The sequence below is a fragment of the Chiloscyllium punctatum genome, chromosome 49 (assembly GCF_047496795.1).
Source record: "Chiloscyllium punctatum isolate Juve2018m chromosome 49, sChiPun1.3, whole genome shotgun sequence".
Taxonomy (NCBI): Eukaryota; Metazoa; Chordata; class Chondrichthyes; order Orectolobiformes; family Hemiscylliidae; genus Chiloscyllium; species Chiloscyllium punctatum.
The window spans coordinates 61,854,256-61,877,127 of NC_092787.1; the positions used below are offsets into that span (position 1 = coordinate 61,854,256).

The 22,872-nt window shown below is 44.0% G+C and overlaps 1 protein-coding gene across 1 annotated transcript; it reads left to right on the top strand.

Annotated features, from left to right (window-relative positions):
* The first annotated feature begins 18,818 nt into the window (after nt 1-18,818).
* Nucleotides 18,819-21,898, top strand: LOC140469405 (probable G-protein coupled receptor 34). The gene is made up of 3 exons (XM_072565889.1): nt 18,819-18,846; nt 19,010-19,066; nt 20,838-21,898. Exon 3 carries the CDS (start codon nt 20,861-20,863, stop codon nt 21,896-21,898), a length of 1,038 nt encoding a protein of 345 aa, XP_072421990.1. The 5' UTR covers nt 18,819-18,846; nt 19,010-19,066; nt 20,838-20,860.
* Nucleotides 21,899-22,872: the final 974 nt, after the last annotated feature.

A 22,872-nucleotide genomic window follows, 5' to 3' on the forward strand; every position in this document is an offset into this window, starting at 1 on the left:
AAATTGTCTAAGTTCTTTAAAGTAGCTGAAGACAGAGGCAGACGATTAATGCTGGGAGGAGATAAAAAGGTGACTGCTTCTCACCTTCGGTGTTCAGTCCATGTCACTTTCTTGTGCTGTTGTTCTGAGTTGATCATAAGACCATAAGACATAGGAGTGGAAGTAAGGCCATTCGGCCCATCGAGTCCACTCCGCCATTCAATCATGATCGGTTTCTATCACATGAGAACCCTAAGTTGCCAAGACTGATGCTTCACAAAGTTCAACTGGGGAGAACCTGTGGAACAAAAAGATGGTCCAGGACCAATTTCTCTTCATTTTCTGCTGTTCACTAGGCAGAGGACAGGATGAGAGTTTGAAGGAAATTACAAAGCAGAGACGATTCGACTCCATTGTAAATAATTACAAGACCTGGGCTACATTTTCTTCACAAGGACAGGAGGGGAAAGACAAATTTCAGATGACAGTGTTAATAGACACTTTTACACTGCTCTTTGAATGAAAAGGTTTTCTTTTAAAATTGTATTACTATTGTAATGACGATATAAAATAGAATAAAATACAAAATGGTATTTGAATCCCATCAGTTGATTTAACACCTGGGACTTGCTCGGACTGAAATTGTTCAAACATGGACCAAAGCACTGACTTAAATTGATGCCCTGACTTACACAAGTTGACAACTTTCATGAAACTGGCATAGATACAACCAAAAGCAGGCTAAGCTGAAACTAACATTTCCCAAGAGCAATGAAACTCAAAATATCTTAATCTGCTATATCGTTAATCTGCTATATCGAAAGTGAGGACTGCAGATGCTGGAGATCAGAGCTGAAAATGTGTTGCTGGAAAAGCGCAGCAGGTCAGGCAGTATCCAAGGAGCAGGAGAATGAATGTTTCGGGCATGAGCCCTTCTTCAGGAATGAGGAAAGTGTGCCAAAAGGGCTAAGATAAAAGGAGGGAGGAGGGACTTGGGAGAGGGGCGTTGGAAATGCGATAGGTGGAAGGAGGTTAAGATGAGGGTGATAGGTCGGAGTGGGGGTGGGCGTGGAGAGGTCAGGAAGAAGATTGCAGGTTAGGAAGGTGGTTATATCGTTAACACCACTATGACAACCTGCACATGTTGAAGATGAAACGTTACCTGTAGTTATAAAATGTGAGAATATAGGTTCAGCAGCCACAGAATACACAAACAAAAATAACCGATTGTTTGTTCTTTCATTCTCTCTTTGTTTTCTTTGTTCTCATACTCCCACACATGCTCTCACTAACAAATGAAAAAAGTGACTAATTTGACAGCACTGATGAGAAAGTAGCATCAGAGAAATGAAAACTCAGAAGATAATGGCAAGACAGACTACTGCTAATGGCTTCCATGAAACCAACTAACATGGTAAACATGGTTTTAGATGAACATTTTAAACTCTAAGCAAATCCAAAGGACTCTAAGCTGGATATTCTTTCATTTTCCTATGGGATGTAGGAAAAATAGTGTTACTTCTGCAATTCTAATTACTTACACAAAGTAAATGAACTCACACCAGTGTGTAATTGTTTCAGCCAAGAGCTGAGTCAACAAGAATGGAAACTATGTGGAGGAAATATATAATTGTTTTTGTATTAGCTAAAATTGTATGCAAGAATGAAACGTGACTGCAAAACAATGGTAGATATTACAGGTGAATAGATAAGATGCTGTGAGGGGAGGAAGTTAAGCTAGATATGACTGTACAAACAGTAGGTATAAACATCTGCTTCCCACTTTTACAGAAACACAGGAACAAACCCCAATTAAAAGGGTCATAAGAATCAGTATGGTAGGGGAAGGTACAGATGGAGGGAGTAGATAATGGTGAAGAAAGAATATGCCGAACAATGACCCACAGAGGGATGAGGTCAAACGGCCTTGTGAGGCCAGAAATAAGCATTTTGTCACAGACAAGGCCGGATAAGGCAAGAGATAAACAGGAGTAATGGGTGCCGGTCTTAGGGGAGTGGAAGATGTAAACAGGGGAGGAGCAATGAAAAAAAAGAAACCAAATTATATAAATATCGTGTATTAATTGAATTTAGTGTGTGTATCCCTTGCCTTGTAGACAGTGGACATCACACCCTCTTGCAAGTGTAAAATTAAAGACACTACTGATTCAGATTTTGTCTCGGACTGAAATTATTGAAGTGTGTGAGCTTTGTTTCTCACATTCCCTTATGTTGGATACTATCTACTTTTAACTTTGTAACTGCCCAAATGCTGTTTGCTTTATATTATGTCTTTCTTCTTTTTCCTGAGATTAGAAGGTAATCTGCCAGTCATGGCTGAACTGTCTGGCTATACATTGTTAAAAATCACACAACACCAGGTTATAGTCCAACAGGTTTATTTGGAAGCACTAGCTTTCGGAGTGCTACTCCTTCATCAGGTGTTTGTGGAGTATAAGATTGTAGGACACAGAATTTATAGCAAAACTTGACTGTGTGATGCAACTGAAATTATATATTGAAAAAGACCTGGATTGTTTGTTAAGTCTCTCATTTTTAGAATGACCATGTTGGTTTCAGTTCTTTCATATATAAATCCCAGAACTTTTTTTTAAAAGTTACATTCTCAAGTGAACTTTAACTAGAGGTGCCATGTTGTCTCAGATAATGCATTGAAGGTGTGAGGCCGTCTGTGCCCCAATGCTCAGACTGATTCTAATCTAAAAAAGGATTTGCAGAATCTTACATGGATTCATGCAGTGTTTGAGCAAAATAAAATATAATTCTGCAAGTACAAATCAAATAACATTGTTGAAGTAGTACAAATAATTGAGGAATGTTGAGTGTTGCTGACAAGTGAATTCCCTTGCAAAAATCATCATTTGTATCTTAAGCGTAAATGGGTTACAGTCTTATTTCTCAAAGAGTATTGCCATGAAGTTGATTTTCTATTTGTATAGCATCTAACATATGATCATCATAGCTGGATTCAGTAGCCCACATTCCTCACCTGCAGGTACCAGGAAACTGTTGCGTTCTTTGTAAATCAACTGACTTGTAGAAAGACTTCTAATGAACTACACGAGAAACTTTTCCTTGATAGTTCACTTGGCTTTATGCATTTTGAATTTCAAGTATAAAGACTAATATTGAAAATGTACAGAGACAAAAACTGTTCTCAGAATCAAAAGACGCTTCTTGCAAATTCAGAATTGCCTTATATAAATAAATATTTTTAAAATGCAAATTCTTTCTCTGAACCCCGACATAGATCCAGTTTTGCGGTAAACGTTGATTTGCTCAAAGGTGAAAAATACCAAAGCATCGCTGTAAAATTCTGAGGAAATATATTTCCTTTCAGTGGAAAGGTAGTTACTGGAAAAATCAAGATGGGAAAGGGCAGGATCATCTGGCATCAGCTAAATGTGTGCATATCAATTCATTTTGTCTAGCTTGTATAACGTACCACCTACGTCAATCATTTGACTCATCATTGAAAGTTTGGTTTGGTGCGAGGTGGGTGAATTTCATGTATTAGATGTGGACACAGCTGGTGTCATGTTGTGCCTCTAGTTTTATTTGTGGTGTTGTTTGTGCCGCTAAAAGTCTCTGACTCTAAAGGGATTTGTCTTGACGTTTTGTTCTTCATACAGGTATGTTCTATTCTGTCCTTGGTTGTACTGTAGTTTGAACTTTCCAATGAATAGTATAGCTTCAGTAATTAGGTAGCAGTGGGTGATTGCTTAATATCGTAATTATTTATATTATGCTGATATTCTCAGTTTTGGTGGTTTTTCAATCAATTAGGAATGTGGCTATTTATTTTTAATTGGGCCTGACTTAACTGAAGAGCTGAGATTGCTTACATTTTCTACAAAAACTGTAAGGACTGTCAGTGGTGGGAATCAGCTAGAAAGGTTATCATAAAAGAGTAAAGTAATTGTGATAGGCTCCATTCATTGCAAACTACTCCTTTAGCTGGGTAAAGCAAGATATAAATCAGGGAGGGCTCTCATTGTTTGAAAGAAGACGGATATTTCTGTTGTAAAGTTTTGTCATTTGCTGCCTCTGGGACACAAAACTAATCTCAGCTGTAAGACCAATTAGGACGTATTGTAGAGCAAGGACCATCTCGACCAGACAGCTTCACTGGCTGTGAACAGGGATGCAGCTGAAACAGATTTTTCAGATCAGTTGACTTAAATCACCATCATGTGTTGGCAGTAATGGTCGTGTGTCTACATACTGAATGCAGCCTGTGCTTGACTGAAGCTGAGTACATTCTGGATTAGTGGTGCTGGAAGAGCACAGCAGTTCAGGCAGCATCCGAGGAGCAGTAAAATCGACGTTGCGGGCAAAAGCCCTTCATCAGGAATCCATACTGCTACATTTGAAAGTTCAAATTTGGGGCATCATGATTGAGTGGAAGCAAACGCAACTTTAGATTCAGACTACCTCTGCATAGAGAAGAATTTCAACTTGAAAGCCCTCAAAATTCCCAGGATTTTTTATTAAAGTCCTGGGAAATGCCTACATGGATTTGCTCACTAATTACCAAAATCAAACTTCCTGTGTACGTCTTTAATTTTACTGTTGTTCCGAATATTATACATTTTGTTTAAGCAACCTGCTCAGGCATGTTATGTGACACAGCTCTGGAGCAGGTGGGATGTGAAACCAAGCCTGTACTCATGTAATTCACCCACGGTAAAAAAAAACAGCTGAGAGGCGACGTGGGAAACTACGGTTTAAACTTTCAGTCATCAAATGTTTTGAGGCCTGGGAGGTGTGAGAGAAACCCAATGGTCAAAAATGTAATGTTCAGCTGAGTGTGAAATTTGACAACTTGTTATGTGGGAATTAGGAGATAAACATCTTGAGAAGATCTTGGAAACCCTGATGTGTTAAAACCGCATGGAATAACTGGACACCGCATGGCCAGAAACTGACTTTAGAGTGTTTACAAGATGATGGGCGTCAAAGCATGGGAAGCCAGTGATTTTGAGAGTTTGACCTGGCTTGGGAAGGTACATGGTTCAATGACAACATCTGTATTTGGGTTGTTCAAATAATAGCAAGATAAGAGTTGGGTTGTATTAGTCTCCGTTGGGGGGGTGGAAGAAACTTATGCTCGTCGCGGTTCAATTTAGAAGTGATACACCACACACAAGCCTTGAGTAATGTCTGGTTTATTTGTGAGCTTACGGGGAAGACAAGTGGTCTGAATGGTCACAAGTCACTCCGATGAGATACAGAGAGTTGCACGATTATATAGGTTACAATCGTTTAACAATTAGCAAACTGACAATTGCAGGATAAAGAGCAAACTGGACACCTTGCCCAGTCATTAGTTTCAGTTATGTAGTGTCTGGATAATGTCAGTTAGTAGCTGATGAGCAGGTGTTAGTTACAATAGGTTCTTGCAAAGAGAAGAATAGCCCCATGCAAGGAAAGAATTCTTTTATCAGGTATCAGTACAGCTGCAAGGCCAACCATCTTAGCTGGGCATGGGAAACAGAGGCTTTTAGCAAGCAGGCACTAAGATGAAATTCAAAATGGTTTCCAGGCTTTTAATATGTGACAAGATGACTGCCACAAATCTAACAATTCCCCCACAATTCCTTCCTTTTCTCTTTTCACCAAATCAGGAGGGCAGTTCAGAGGAACTGGCAAAAAGAGGAACATAGCAGGACTCATGGGGGTTCTCAGATGGTGGGGGCTTAGAGTCAGCCAGGTAATTGTCAGAGTCCGGGCCACCAAGCTCGAGAGAATAAGAATCAGGAAAATCATCCCTTAGTGGGGGGGATGTCGGAAATGGGAATCCGAACAAGTCGGGAAGAGGTTGAGATATTGGGCAGCAGAAGGGAGCCGAAATGAGCACAACATTGTTTGAGGAAAATGATAATAAGTGCAAGCCCAACAAAAATGCAATGAGAACCATAAGACCCTGGAGGAGAGTGTTAGCCCAAGAACCAAGCCACCCGTCCAACTTAGTCCAAAAGTCCCACTGAGGAGTAGGGTCATGAAGAGAGGGGGCCACCCTATGAATGTGTGTGGCAATGGTAGTAATGTCCAACACTGGCTTCTCCAAGTATGGATAGCAACCATCTCTGTGTTGAGCTGCTCAAAGGCCAAACATGTGGCATTGGCAATCTCTTCCAGAGAGGTAGCAATTCGTCTAACCTTAACCTCAAGTTGGAGGGTGGCATAGGGAGGGGAGAAGATAGATAAAACATGCCGAAAAGTTGTGAGCACCTTATTGCTGTGATGCAGCAATGATTCAAAAGGTGAAGAGTGGGAGTGGTAGAGGAAAGGGACAACATACCCTAAATAACAGCTCCCAGTCCAGGAGGCAGGCAACTAGGGTAGGCCTTTCAGCCACAAATGAAGTAAGTGCCATTGAATGCCCTCAGGTGGTTGTGTTGGATTCCAGTCCAAAATGTTGTAAAAGTGGAATTTATGTCAGTCTTGTTGGGAACTCTGAGGTTAAGGATGCTCCCGTCTGATGTGGATCGAAATGCAGTCTAAGTATGGAGTAGGGAGTGCGCACACTTACTGAGGTCAGCATGCCATCCTGAGGGATGTTTGCTCTTGATGCAAACACTTCCTAGAGGTATAGTTGTGGCTGTGAAATTCATGAGGATCAGAGAGGGTGGTGAACGGGAGAGATTGTATCGAGGTTGGAACCAATCCTTGAATGTATCCATTGTGTACTCCGCTGATTGCCAGCTGAGCCAGATATTATCCCCGTAAGGGATTGGGGTGCCCAACCACTTAAGGAAACCAGGAGGGATGTGTCGGGTTGTAGCCACAGTGGAACCAGCCACCATTCAGCAGTGTCAGACTCATTAAATGGAATGGGCCACAGGGGGATCCCTCCCTTGGAGTGGATGGGAATATGGGCACAAACCCAGCAGCTAGAGTGGTTGACCTGCTGTGCGTAAAGATAAGTCACATAAAGAAGTGTTGAAATGTGATCCCATTTACTAGAGGTCTTCAGACTGTCCATAGGGCCCCAGTCAAACATAGTTAATGTCAGAGAAATGAGCAGAAGCAGAATGATCATGCAAAGCCATCTGCGATCTGTGGCTGTACACGGCATCTTGGCAGTGATGTTCTGGTATTCCTCTGGGGGGGGGGGCGCTCTCTTGCACTGCGTGGCGTGAGTCCATTCGGGCCTCCCCACCACCTTGAATGCTGTGTGGGTCACCAGAAGGGCAAGGAATGGGGCTTCCCATCATGGAGAAAGAATTCTTTTCAAATGACTTGATCATGACATAGTCCCCAGGTTGGAAAGGATGCATGGGTTCTCCACGAGGGACAGGAATGGCTGCCTTAATGAGGTCACGATTGTGTGTGATGAGCTGTGACAGAGCCTTGGTATAATTAAGGAAAGACTCCTCTGTCAGCGGCAAGGCCACATCAGCAGAGAGGTTGGGGGGTCTAGTCGCAGTAAGCATGGGCCTGTCCATCAAGACTTCAAAAGGGGTGACGCCTGTAGTCCGGTTAACCTGATTCTGGATAGTGTATAGAGCCGGGACCATGCACCAGGCCAGGACAAGCCTGTATCCTGTGCAACTTTAGTAAGGACAGTTTTGAGAGTACCATGCATCTTTTCCACCAAGCTCGAGGACTGTGGTTGATAAGGGAGATGATGTTTCCAGGTTATCCCCAGAGCCTTACTAACCACTGTGACAATACCTACCGTGCAATGAGTGCCCTTGTGACTGTCAATGGAGCCCGGGATCTGGGGATCACATCTCTAAATAAGCATTTAACCACCATTCGAAAATCATCTTTCTTGGTGGCAAAAGCCTCAACCCATTTTGAAAACATGTCAACAATCACTATCAGGTATTGGAAACCCAGCCTTGGTGGCAAGTGAGCAAGTTGAACAAATGGGCCTGCAGGGACCAGGAGGTGGTCATACTTAGCCACTGGTTTAGAGTTATTGTTCTGCAGGCAAATGAGGCAACGTGATAACAAAGTGCGAGCAGCTGTTGTAAAACCAGGGGCATACCAGGAACACAACAGCATGCAGCATGCCCTGCTTCCCAACATGCCCAACCCCATGAGCAGCTAGGGCAAGGACATGCAGGTAAGATTTTGGGCAAATGATGCAGCCATCTGGCTGTGTAAGAAGACACAGTGAGTGGGATTCTATGGCGCCCACTTCTCAGTTTGCATGGCTGATTGCTGAGCCATGTGGATGCCCTCAGTCAGGTCAGGAATGGCGGGAAACTGTTGTATCTTAGGGATATGCAAAACCTGCAGGGTCAGATTAATAGTGGCCAAAAGGGCTGCCCTGTCAGCAAAAACATTACCATGGGTGACAGGATCCCCGGCAGCCATAATGGCAATACATTTGTTGGCCGCTATAGCGGAGGGAAGAAGATGGCTTCCAAAAGATGGTTACTAAACTGGCCATGTTGTGAGGGTTTCCCTGAAAAAGGGATGAAGCCTCTATGCTACCAAAGGGCACCGAAATCGTGAACCACTCCAAAGACGTAGTGAGAGTCTGTACAAACATTGACAGATTTGTCCATGGCTAAGGTGCAAGCCTGGGTGAGAGCAAACAATTCAGCTACCTGCACGGAAGTACCGTTAGGGGGTGCAGCAGACTCAAGGACTTCATAGGGCATACATATTGCATAGTGTCTGATGATCGGAGGGCTGAAAGGAGGAACCATCTGTAAAACGGACCATATCAGGGTTATCCAAAGGGATTTCCGAGAGGTCGGGGTGAGGGGTGATGACCTCATGGATAACATGCAAACAGTCATGGTCAGCTGTCAGAGAGCGGTTGGTGGCAGGAAGTAAGGTTGCAGGATCCAAGGCTGGGGCACCGTGCAATGTAAGGTTAGAACAGGAAAGTAGGATGACCTCATAGCCCTTACGCCTGGAAACGGTAAAATGTTGGGTTGCTGCAGAATTTAGCAGCAGGACATTCGAATGTGGGATAGATACTGTGCATGGATGATCCACCACAAGAGGGGAAGACTTTTCAACCATTACAAAGGTAGCTGCCACAGCTCACAAACACGCTGGCATTCCCCTCACAACAGGTACTAACTGTACAGAACAAAAGGCTATAGGGCACCGGAGATCCCCATTCATTTGCAACAGAATGCCTGAAGCATATCCCTCCTTCTCAGTAACATAAAGCTGGAATGGCTGTGAGTAATCTGGAAGACCCAGAGCAAACGCAGAACTCAGTCTTGATTTTAACTCTCAAAAGCATGTGTCATTTCAGGTATCCACTTTACTTTTGTCGGTTGTTTTGGAGAAGACGGCTCCCTGAGAGGTCCATCGACCTCTCGCAGGTCAGGAATCCAATGCCTCCAGTAATTCACCATCCCCAGGAAAGACATTAGCTCAATGTGTGGAGCAGGGGGAGGGAGACTGGTAATGGCAGTGAGAAGGTCAGAGGCCAGGGCTCTGGTTCCCTGCGAGAGTGCAAAGCCCAAGTAATGCACTTGAGGCTGAGACAACTGCATCTTGTCAACAGAGACTTTGTAGCCATCCTGTGCCAGGCACTGAAGCAGGACAACAGTATCTTGCACGTAGGCATCAGCAGAGGCAGAGGTGACAAGTATGTCATCGGCATACTGTATGAGGACACTGTTGCAAGGCATGTGGAGGCTTTTGGCTGTCCAGTGCACAGCAGAAGCAGAGACAGTGGGGCTCACCATATACCCTTGGGGAGTCCGTGCCCTTGTGTGCTGGTGACCGCCAAAGTAAAGGCGAAAAGGTATTGACTGTCAGGGGACAATTTAATAGAGAAAAAAGCAGAACAGAAGTCGGCCACTGACAAACAAGCAGAAAGGCAGGGACATTAGTGAGAATAGCATTGGTATCAGGCACCACAGGGGAACAGGGAACAACAATGGCATTCACAGCACGTAGATCCTGCACATACCTCCACCAGTTCAGTTTTCCAGGCTTTGGGATTGGCAAGATGGGAGTGTTGCAGGGGCTCTGCATGGGCACAAGGATGCCCTGCTATAGGAGGGAAGTAATGACTGGTCAAATTCCTTCTGTAGCAGCGAGTGTGAACGTGTACTGGCAGACTGAGGGCAGGCAAGCACCAGCCTTCAAGGTGACAGTATGTGATTGGGCAGAAAGAACTAACCTGGCCTGGTTAGGTTGGCACGCCCTAAGCGTGGGCAGCAAGCCCTCCAGGAGCCACACGCTATTGTAGGAAGACATGGCCGAGGGGTCCTGAGTAGCAACAGTAGTGGTAACGGCAGGAAAATGCACGCAGAACCCATTCGGATCAAGCATAGCAGCACGCAACGGCAATGAATTATCAGAGGTAAGGGGCTGGAATGAGCAGGGGAGCTCACCGAGGCGCACATGCATGGAGGGTAAGTCGCTATGTGTCCGGGGGTTTTACGGACAATGGGAATAAAGCGTATAGTGTCCGGGAGGCAAAGCTGAGACTGCTGAAATGTCAGCGAGACTTCAGTAGAGAGTCCCTGGTGTCCAACATAGCAAAGACCTGTAAGGGTAATGTCGGCCGCTTTATTCAAGTGTGAATCCGCAAGCGCAGAATATGACGAGTCAGGAGTGCAGAGTTGAGCAGTCGTGCAATGGATATCATGAAGGGGACGGCCAGTCAACAGGACCCAGTGCAGAAAAGAGGCACAAGGGGATGAATGGGCCCTGCGCAACTGTGTAATGAGGGAATCAAACAGCGAGCGAATCGGGTCAGTGGCACAGTGCCAGGTGTGGAGGGCAGCCGCAGATCGTGGCGGTGGTGGGTCTGTCAGTGCAGAATGCAGCATAGCGTCGTGAAATTCAGGAATCTCCTAGACAAGACCCTGAGGGGAACAGTGGATGGAAGCATTTAATTTACAGAGGGTCTCTAGGCCCAATAAAGCAACTGGACAGGAGGGGGAGATGATAGTCGGGTTGGGAATGGTGACAGGTTTAATGGTAACGGGGACAGTATTAGAGAGGGACACAGTATGGACAGATTTGGAACTGAGGGGTAGATCTGCAGAGGGAGGTGCAGAAGAATGAGTGGCCCCAGAATCCACCAAAAGCGAAATGCCCCCCACCCCTCACCCCACCCACCCCCCCCACCACCCCCCTCCTCCTCCCCATCTCCACTGTCATCATGGGGTTTTCAGATGGGGATCGGGAGAGGGCCTGCTGAAACTCCTCACCGCAGCAGCCCTAAGCATCAGGGGAACGGGGAGAAGGGTCATAGACATAGGGTCGGCACGGTGGTGCAAATGGCGACTGCGGAGGCACGGGTCACCGTGAAGCAGCCGTGCAGCAGTTACACTCCCAGTGGTCAAACTGACCACAAGACCATTATTCGCCAAATTTCCTATCCAAATTTCCATGTATTTTCTAAACACGGATAAGCCTCTCTGTCGAGCTTCGTGTCAAAAAGACTGTGTCTGTCTGTGTTACGAAGGGGAGTGAGTGCATCTTTCTAAATGGCAATCTGCAAAGTAGGATTCTGGTCTTTGCAAATCTGAACGTGATGTGGCAAGAGACAGTTGGTAAGGGTATGGACAGCAAGTTTCTCATTGTCCTCTATGGGGATGCCTGCTGAACACTCCCATGTATCCCTAAAACGAGCCAGAAAATCAGGGACAGTTTCAGTTGTCTTTTGCAGGCAGCAAGTCACCTCACTAAAGTCACTCAACTGTCTAGATGACATCATCATGATGACACCCTTAATATGGTAAAAACAATGACTGCAGATGCTGAAAACCAAATACTGGATTAATGGTGCTGGAAGAGCACAGCAGTTCAGGCAGCATCCAACAAGCAGCGAAATCGACGTTTCGGGCAAAAGCCCTTCATCAGGATTAAAGGCAGTGAGCCTGAAGCGTGGAGAGATAAGCTAGAGGAGGGTGGGGGTGGGGAGAGAGTAGCATAGAGTACAATGTGTGAGTGGGGGAGGAGATGAAGGTGATAGGTCAAGGAGGAGAGGGTGGAGTGGATAGGTGGAAAAGAAGATAGGCAGGTCGGACAAGTCCGGACAAGTCAAGGAGACAGTTACTGAGCTGGAAGTTTGAAACTAGGATGAGGTGGGGGAAGGGGAAATGAGGAAGCTGTTGAAGTCCACATTGATGCCCTGGGGTTGAAGTGTTCCGAGGCGGAAGATGAGGCGTTCTTCCTCCAGGCGTCTGGTGGTGAGGGAGCGGCGGTGAAGGAGGCCAGGACCTCCATGACCTCGGCAGAGTGGGAGGGGGAGTTGAAATGTTGGGCCACGGGGCGGTTTGGTTGATTGGTGCGGGTGTCTCGGAGATGTTCCCTAAAGCGCTCTGCTAGGAGGTGCCCAGTCTCCCCAATGTAGAGGAGACCACATCGGGAGTAACGGATACAATAAATGATATTCGTGGATGTGCAGGTGAAACTTTGATGGATGTGGAAGGCTCCTTTAGGGCCTTGGATAGAGGTGAGGGAGGAGGTGTGGGCACAGGTTTTGCATTTCCTGCGGTGGCAGGGGAAAGTGCCAGAATGGGAGGGTGGGTCGTAGGGGGGTGTGGACCTGACCAGGTAGTCACGGAGGGAATGGTCTTTGCGGAAGGTGGAAAGGGGTGGGGAGGGAAATATATCCCTGGTGGTGGGGTCTTTTTGGAGGTGGCGGAAATGTCGGCGGATGATTTGGTTGATGCGAAGGTTTGTAGGGTGGAAAGTGAGCACCAGGGGCGTTCTGTCCTTGTTACAGTTGGAGGGGTGGGGTCTGAGGGCGGAGGTGCGGGATGTGGACGAGATGCGTTGGAGGGCATCTTTAACCACGTGGGAAGGGAAATTGTGGTCTCTAAAGAAGGAGGCCATCTGGTGTGTTCTATGGTGGAACTGGTCCTCCTGGGAGCAGATACGGCGGAGGCGGAGAAATTGGGAATATGGGATGGCATTTTTGCAAGAGATAGCGTGGGAAGAGGTGTAATCCAGGTAGCTATGGGAGTCGGTGGGTTTGTAAAAAATGTCAGTGTCAAGTCGGTCATCACTAATGGAGATGAAGAGGTCCAGGAAGGGGAGCGAGGTGTCAGAGATAGTCCAGGTAAATTTAAGGTCAGGGTGGAATGTGTTGGTGAAGTTGATGAATTGCTCAACCTCCTCGCGGGAGCACGAGGTGGCGCCAATGCAGTCATCAATGTAGCGGAGGAAGAGGTGGGGAGTGGTGCTGGTGTAATTACGGAAGATCAACTGCTGTACGTAGCCAACAAAGAGACAGGCATAGCTGGGGTCCATACGTGTGCCCATGGCTACGCCTTTGGTCTGGAGGAAGTGGGAGGATACTTTAGGGAACACTTTAGGGAACATCTCCGAGACACCCGCACCAATCAACCAAACCGCCCCGTGGCCCAATATTTCAACTCCCCCTCCCACTCTGCCGAGGACATGGAGGTCCTGGGCCTCCTTCACCGCCGCTCCCTCACCACCAGACGCCTGGAGGAAGAACGCCTCATCTTCCGCCTCGGAACACTTCAACCCCAGGGCATCAATGTGGACTTCAACAGCTTCCTCATTTCCCCTTCCCCCACCTCATCCTAGTTTCAAACTTCCAGCTCAGTAACTGTCTCCTTGACTTGTCCGGACTTGTCCGACCTGCCTATCTTCTTTTCCACCTATCCACTCCACCCTCTCCTCCTTGACCTATCACCTTCATCTCCTCCCCCACTCACCCATTGTACTCTATGCTACTCTCTCCCCACCCCCACCCTCCTCTAGCTTATCTCTCCACGCTTCAGGCTTACTGCCTTTATTCCTGATGAAGGGCTTTTGCCCGAAACGTCGATTTCACTGCTTGTTGGATGCTGCCTGAACTGCTGTGCTCTTCCAGCACCACTAATCCAGTAGACACCCTTAATATGTCTACCCAGCCAGTCAGAGCTTTCTTCAGCAGTGGCCCAGTGTGTGGAGGGACAATCAGTGGAGCCCCTAACGGCAGCGCAATGAGAACTGTAAGCCAGCTGAAGTAAAGTTTGCACATCCTGTGGAAGGCAATTGTAAATGTCGCAAATTTGTAAAAGCCAATTATAAAAAGAAACTGGAGGCTTAATGGGATCTGGGGCATCCTGTAGTATGCTGCAGACCTCAGCATGGATCCAGGGTTTGTCAAGCAACGTATTACTAATCATATCTCTGGGTAACCGCAGTGTGAGATGACTATCAACTTCTGAGGGGGTGCCTCCCTCGGAATCGGAGTGCTGCTGTCACCAATTTAAACGGGTATCATAGCGGTGGCCTGAGGCAGTAGAGTCAGGCACTTGCTGCAGTGAGGCATCAGACGCAGGCAGAGGTGATGTTGTAGTGGCACCACCCTCATGGGGGCGGTGTTCAATAGGTGGGGCTGCAGTACTGGCTTTTCCTCCGTTGCGAGTGGCAACAAAGGCAACAATCTCATCCATTCGAGGATCAGGTTCTGGAGTCGATATAGGGACTTCAGGAGGAGAATGGGGTGTGGTTGCAGTGGGAACAGGGACGGGAGAGGGAGGATTTCCAGAGGGTTGATGATGACCCTTAATCTGGGGGCGTTGGTGTCCTTTTGCAAGTTCCTTAAACGTTTCTCGGCATCAAAGCATGTAATTCCCAGGTGGAATCACCACACCCTCCCTCGATGTTAACTAACCAGTAATCAATCTAGTCTAATTTAAATGAACCCATGTAAGGCCAATTTCCATGGGACCACCCATACAAATCAAGGGTAAAAGGAATAGCATAACGACTGTCACTCGTCTCCCTCCAAACAAGGTCAGCTGGTGAACCCAGAGGTACCAGCGGTTCTCCTACCTCAGTCTTGCATATTATGTATTCACCATAGTGCGGGTGTCCTTTTTGAGGGAGCAAAAGGTTGCTAGCCGCCGTTCTCAGCAGGACGAGGTAACCTCATCCCCAGGGACAGCCCGTCACTGGCGATCGTTGAAAGTTGCGATCCCATTGATCTGTATGTCGATCAAACAAATGAACAAAAAGCAACACAGTGAAGCAAGCTAAGATAAAAAAAACAGAGACAACAAAGAAGCTGAGACAGTCAACAAATATCGGGCACCCAGTCAATCACTCAAGGCAGACGCCGCAGAATTAGTTACAAAATCTGGCGCGGTCTCCTTCAACCCAATCTTGCCTCAGCATCTTACAGCCTGTAGCTACAAGGGAACCCAGCTCCCTTCACATACTTGCTGGCTCAGAGGAGGAACAGCCACAAATTGCCAGTGGAAACTTTTTGGAGCAACTCCAAAACTTAACGTCTGTCGCCACAGCCCAACTGACCCATGGCTCAAGGTTCACCAAAATAAAACTCAACCTCTATCAGTTCATCAAGGATCACTAATCTAAAACTAGTCACCTCCATCAACACAGTTTGACTAGTTTGTGGCTCAAGGATAACTAAATTAAAACTAGTCTCAATCACCACAGCCCAATCCCACTCACTGCTTCTCGTGGCTGAAGGTTCACCCGTCCACAGCGGTCATTTCTCCTCTCTCATCTTGTTGCAATATCTGCCAACTCAAGGAGGTACTCAACAGTATAGGGGACAAAATTTAACAAGTTCCAGGAAGCAGAAGTCCTGCCGACTATGCCAACTGTTGGGGATGGAAGAAAATTATGCAGTGGGTGACTCACGTTTAGCGGTCCAATTGAGAAGTGAAACCTGACTCACAAGCCTTGAGTATTGATTGGTTTATTCGTGAGCTCATGGGGAGAGACAAGTCAACCGAATGGTCACAAGTCACTCTGATGAGATATAGAGAGTTGCATGATTTTATAGGTTACCGTCAGTTAACAATTAGCAAACTGTTAATTGCAGGATAATGAGCAAGCTGGGCACCTTGCCCAGTCATTAGCTTCATTCATATAATGTCTGGACAGTGTTGGTTAATAGCTGATGAGCAGGTGTTAGTTACAATAGGTTCTTGCAAAGAGAAGAATAGCCCCATGCAAGGAAAGAATTATTTTATCAGGTATCAGTACAGCTGCAAGGCCAACCATCTTAGCTGGACATGGGAAACAGAGGCTTTTAGCAAACAGGCACTAAGATGAGATTCAAAATGGTTTCCAGGCTTTTAATATGTGACAAAATGGCTGCCACAAATCACACAATACTCCCACAGTCTCCATAGGCTATACTGTGTAAAGAAATTGTAAGAGGAGATTCCCTGAGCATAGAAGTGGCAGCCGTTTTACATGTTACAGATGCTACAATGCCTGGGACTTGACCAGGAAATAGTTTTTCTGAAGGTATATGGGTGTGTTTATTTATTTTGCAATCTTGTTAAAGTTCAATGATTTCACATATGTCTGGAATTTAATTTAAACATCAGCCATACATTTTGGTACCTTTACCCTCATTTGGCTTTTTTATTGGAAGGCAATTTTTTTTACAATTTATTCTTTAATTAGATGTGGGCGGCAAGGGCTAGGCCAGCATTTTGCCTAATTACTCAGAAGACAGTGATATCAGTATGAGTCAGGAGTCACATGGGGGTCAGATTAGATCAGGTCACCAGACTTCCTTCAGAAAGGACCTTGGTGAACCAGACATAATTATTGGCAGTGGTTATATAGTCACCACTAAGCCAGCTTTTTTATTTAAGATTTGTGATTTATTGCATTGAAATTTTGCGATCTATCATGGTCTGATGCAAATCCATATCCTCAAGATATTAGCCTAGAATTTGGTTTCTAATCCAGTAATACTCCATCATTGCCTCCTTCGCCTTGTGCACTATGCACTTACATGGAACATGGCATAGTAATTGCCTGGTGTCCCCTGCTGCTTCTGATATTTGTCAAATTACAGGGATCATATGAAGCACTTCAGGGCATCAAAAGCTTCATGTTTCAGATGGATGTGAAACAGTTTCAGTCATGTAGTATAACTCAGAATTAATCATCCAAATTAAATGTCGACATGTTTCTCGAGACGCTCCTGAGGAGATGACCTTGCTCTGTTTGCACTCTGCACTATCTGCACTAACTTGAAACGCTGTGACCATTTGGAAACCTAATTGAACCTTCCTGTATATTTGCAAAGACTTGATTGTCCAATCAGATATCTGCTTTTACAGTGTAGCACAGTTGAATGCCAAGGAGTGGAGTATGTATTTTTGCAGAGCAGTGTTTTCCTCAGTGCAGAGCAGTGTTAGCCTCACACCACTTTGACCCATCTTCAGTTTAGTGCCTGTGTGGCTCCTAATGCCTGTCACCCAGTACCATGCCAGATTCTTTGAAACACTGGCAAATGCAAAGTATTATCTGAAGGTGGACTGAGAAGCGAAAGAACAGACTCTACATGTTTTCCCTTGGTTTATCTAGCTCAGCCTTGAATCGTTTTTTGTGTGAAAAAGTAGGGAGGTAATCCTTTAGTTATAGAGGGCATTGGTAGGACCACATCTCGGGGATGTGTACAGTGTTGGCCTCCATATTAAAGGAAGGATACAAATGCTGTGGAAGCAATTCAGAAAACATTTAAAAGACCAATACCCGGAATGCATTGAGTTATCTCATGAAGAAAGGTTGAACAGGCTCTGCTTCTAGCTGCTGGAATTTAGCAGAGTGAGAGGTGAGTTGATTAAAAGATATAAGATCCTGAGGGGTCTCGACAGCGTGCATGTCGAAAGAATGCTACTTCTTGTGGGAAAATTTAAAACTGGGGTTACTGCTTTTAAAAAAAATTTAGACAAAGATCATCTTCTTCTCAGAGGTTCGTGAATCTTTGGAACTTTCTTCCTCAAAATGGGGTGGAATCAGTGTTTGAAATTTGTTTGATACGTTCATGAGAACCAGTGGGGCAAAAGATTATTAGGGCTCAGTGGAAATGTAGAATAATCAGATTAGTCATGATCTTATCGAAGGAGTAGGTTCAAGAAGTTGAATGACCTTCTCCTGCTCCTATTTCAGATGTTCATATATCCTGTTTTCATACACTTAGAACCTGAATGGTGAAATCAGAGAAACAGTCATGTTTTGTGTTTGTTTATTGTCCAACACCCATTGACTTATCCAGTAGTAGGAGCTGTGGCAAATACCTTATCACCCTTGAACTTTGAAAAAGGGTTTGCTCAATGTGAGTTTGATTAGAACCTTAATGCAAGATTTTAAAGTATATTCTTTCCATCCATTATTGTTTTTGAATGCTATCTATCTAATGGCTACAGATATACTGCTATTATTTAACAGAGCATAAGGGGATGGACCTGGGTGTCAGGGTTTGAGAACATGAGAATCATGTTACAATGGACAAGGAATTATAGAAGACTGACTTCAGGCTGAACTGGCTACGGGAAAGGTAATAGAAATAATGCACACAAGTGAAACAGTGCTGCTAAAAACTATGAAAGATTGGAAATAAACTTCAGGAACAGAAAAGTTTATTTGACCCAAGAAGTCACAAGTTCTGATATCCTGTTCAATTGATAGGACACTACACCACCATCTTCACAGCTTCTATTAGTCCATTTTCTCTGCTATTGCCATTTAACCTCAAATCTTAATTTCCAATTACTTTGTGAAAATCTTAAGTACATGTCCCTATACAGCATTAAATCAAACTAATTAAATAAAAGTTCCCTTTTCTGCCTCTGCAATGACTGGCCTTTATTAAATTCTGACTTTCCCAAGTTTCCCCACCTAGATCCCTGAACACAATTTGTAAATTGTTTCCCTGTAGCCGGTGATTAATTGACTTGTGCACGTGTACAAAATATGCCTTAACCTTAGATTAATCACTTTTTAGTCCTTGGGAACCTTTAGTGAGTCTGTTTTAATCCTTCGTTCTTTTTCAGACATTGGATGTATGTTATCCACATCTGGCTTAAAAAAGCTTCATACTTTGCTTTAGGAGGACCAAAGGCAGTGGAGTGATCACTTGGGCTGAACATCTCTGGTTAGCTTGTAAGTGCGAGCGTGAGTTTCTGATCACCTCCCATTTAAATTCTCAGTGTGACTATCACTCTGAACTCTCTGTCCTTGGCCTCCTCCACTATTCCATAGAGGAATAACCTAAACAAGAGGAACCTTACCTTTTGCCTTGATTATCTATTTTACACTTTTTCAGATGCAACATTCAGCTGGACAATTTCAGATCATAAGCTTCTTCCCCCATCTTTGACAGGTATGTGGATATTGATTCTGCTGTTTCTGTTTACACCTTCCCTGGACTCATCCCTTGTTTCTTCATTTATCCCATTACTATCTTCTTCTGCCTTGCATAGTCATCTGCTTCTACTCAACTACTGCTACCTTCTGCACAGAATCCTCCTTTCATTTTTCTCCCATCTATTTGTTTAAACACTCCAAAACCTTTCTCTAGCTTGCGTGACAGTCTCTGACCTAAAACCTTAAACAGGTTAGATTCCCAACAGTAACATGCCCTTTGGCCCAACAAGTCCACATTGACCCTCCAAAGAGTAACCCACCCAGACCCATTCTCCTACCCTATATTTACGCCTGACTAATACACCTAACACTATGGGCAATTTAGCATGGCTAATTCACCTAACCTGTACATCTTCTGATTGTGGGAGAAAACCCACACAGACACGGGAAGAATGTGCAAACTCCACACAGTTACCTGAGGCTGGATTCAAACCCGGGTCCCTGGTACCGTGAAGCAGTAGTGCTAACCACTGAGCTACCATGCCACCCCACACATCTATCTGTTTCTCACAGATGCTGTCAGACCTGCTGAGTATCTCCAGTATTCTTTCAGATTTCCGGTTTTTGTTATATTTTTGCTGTGTTTTAGTTTTCTCTATTGCTATCTGCATGCTGCTTGGTTGCCTTTACTTTCCCTGGAAATTTGGCTGTTGGCAAATGTGCAGTAGCTGTTCAAACACCTTCATGAAGATTAAGTTTTAAATTTTAGCTGAAGATTAAATTAGAAAACCTTTAGGTTTAGTTAAAATTATTTATCATATCCCAAATTTATGTTTAAGTAGCTACAATTAACAGAACTGAGGAAAGGTCCCTGGACCGGAAATGTTAACTGTGATTTCTGTTCACAGATGCTGCCAGACCTGCCGATTTTCTCCAGCAACTTCTGCTTTTGTTTCTGATTTACAGCATCCACAGTTCTTTCAGTTTTTACAATTAACGCATCATTGTTCGTTACCAAATGTTATCAAGTTTCACATGACACCAGGTTATAGACCAGTAGTTTATTTAAAAATCACAAGTTTTCAGAGCGCTATTCCTTCATCAAGTGAAGTGGAGGAAGATGTGCAGGCACAGAATATATAGGCAGAGAGAAAATGGCAAGATAATTAAGAGTACATGAATTAATTACCTGAAATAATTTGCCATTTTATCTCCGCCTATATATTCTATGTCTATGTGCTTTTCTCCACTTCACCTGAAGAAGGAGCAACACTTGAAAGCTTGAGATTTTAAATAAACCTTTTGGACTGCAACATGATGTCGTATGTCTTGTGACATTGTCCACCCCAGGCCACTGCTGGCATCTCCACATTATGTTTATCAGACTTTCCTCAGTAGATATTGCTATTGCCTCTAAAGTTCATGGGTTCACGTCTGTCTTCTCTAATAGCTTGAGCACACATTCGAGGTTCTGATCTTGTGGTATGTATTCTGATTCCTCCAGCTTACTGCAAAACTGCGTCACTAGGCTGTGGGGAGATGAGGTTGAAATTTGATATTTTAGTAATAATTTCGTGGAAAAGTACAGTAGCAGCTGAGGCTCTTTTGAAATGTAAGAAATGAACCAGTGCTTTTGTTTTGGATCTCCATAAGAGGCATGAACTGAATTGAATGACAGAAGTGAATCATTCCATTCCAAGCACAATGTTCTGAAACTCCAGCACCACATACTCTATCACTATTTGAATTTCTACTTCTGTCATTGAAATGTATTTTTTTAATTTTAGGATACAGACGGCAGCAGCAAAACATGAATCTCACCTTAGAAAGGCAGAATCTGACATGTAATTACAAAGCTGGTTCACTGGAGAAGAGTATCCTTCCTGTTCTGTATTCTTGCATTGTTTGCATTGGATCGCCAGCTAATTGCCTCGCCTTGTTGATATTTACAAGGCAATCTGTGAAGAAACATGGAATCCTTGTCTATCTGGTGAACCTGTCAGTGGCTGATCTGATCAATCTCCTGGTCCTTCCATTCAGAATAGTTCTGCTTATTAGAGGTGACGTCTTGGCAGAAAACTCTGGGACATGTATGGTTGTAACTGCAATCATTAACTTGGGTTTCTATTCTACACTGGCGTGCAGGACATTATGCATTATCCTCATAAGCATTGGCAGGTATGTAATGATTGTGAAACACCACAGTAACAAACTGAGTGCATTTAATGATGCAACTTTTGCAAAATATGCTTGTGTTGTGTCCTGGACTCTAGGAATTCTAATTGTATCAATACCTTTAATTCATATGTTAAAACAAATGAGTACATCTGAATTTATGTGCTACAGTGTCAAGGTTTACAAAGGCACACAGGGCACTTCCATTTTGTTTGTATTCATTTCAACAGTGTTCTTTATTTTTTTAATGATCTTTATTGTCTTTTATATCTTTATCATAATGCATTTGATCAAAGTGAGCAGAAGCAGTACAGTTCAACAAAACCAGGGTCTTCACATTCGTACACAGTTCATCATTTTTGCTGCAGTAGCTACTTTCATTGCTTGTCATTTGCCATATTACAGCTATCAAATCACATCAAGCATTTATCGAATTACGCACAATGAATGCCAACACCTCGAGCAACTGCAAAAGGCAAAGGTTGTATTACTGTGGCTAGTTTCATTCAACAGTTGTTTAGATCCTATTCTATACTATATCATTCCCAAACGATCGTCAAGAGTTAGATTCAATACAGAACAACAAAGCATTACAGAAAAATCTCCAGAAATGGAAGCTGCAAGTTATCGTAAGAATTTTGTGATACATGGCAATATTTATCAAAATACTTAGTTCTTAAAATGAAAACATTGTGATGATTATACTCCACAATTTATGTCATTATTTTGGCATTTGCAGTACTTTTAGATAAATTGATTATCTGGTTTGGATTTTACAATGTTCAATGAAGCAGGTAAAACTTCAGAACTATTGGTCCTGCCAACCAGACAACCTGCAGTAATGAACTTGATATTGGAGCCACAGTTGCAGCCCTGGTTGAGGACTGCACAGATTGTTGCAGTTCCTGTTCTCTTCCTCTACGTTCAGTAACCTGCTCAGTTACAGGCATTCTATTATGGGAGCGATAAAGTAGATTTTGCAGGAAGTGAGCTACATTTTATTTTAATCTATGCTGACCGCAATGAAACAACCTTGAATGCTTCCACTGCTGTCGTGGTGCTTTCACAACTGTTGAGGTTTCTTTTTTTACCTGAAATCTGTGGACAGATCGAGACAGGTTTATTGCCCAAGGCTTCGACCAGAGCTTTTTATCTTCAAAACTGAGCCATTTCCAATCAATGCAAAATCCTGTCAAGTAAGATTTGAGGCAGGCTGTGGTTTTGATTACGTGAATGCTACTTACAAAAGCTAACTGATCTTTGTTGAAGATCATTTTTTTCCTACAGCTATGAGTAAAATTTGGGACCCTTCTCAAAAACTCCTATGTTTGAAGTGCTTCTCCTGTGGATCCTTCATGTTATTTGTTCTCATGATTTTCTAACCATAAATATATGCATGGCGACAAAAGATTTATGAGAGTGTACCTGTGTCGAACGTTGATAATCTTTTTATTATCATGTGTGTTAGCAAAATCTTTTTGCAAATTTGCCAAAAAAATCCCACATAAATTACAAGCCACAGCAATGCATTGAGTTGACGCTTTAAGCTCAGGACAGGATATTAATGAGAAATTGTTTTACTGATGGTTACAGAAGCAGTTTAGCCTCTGCCTGATCTCAGTGCGTGTCACATACACTTCTGTCTTA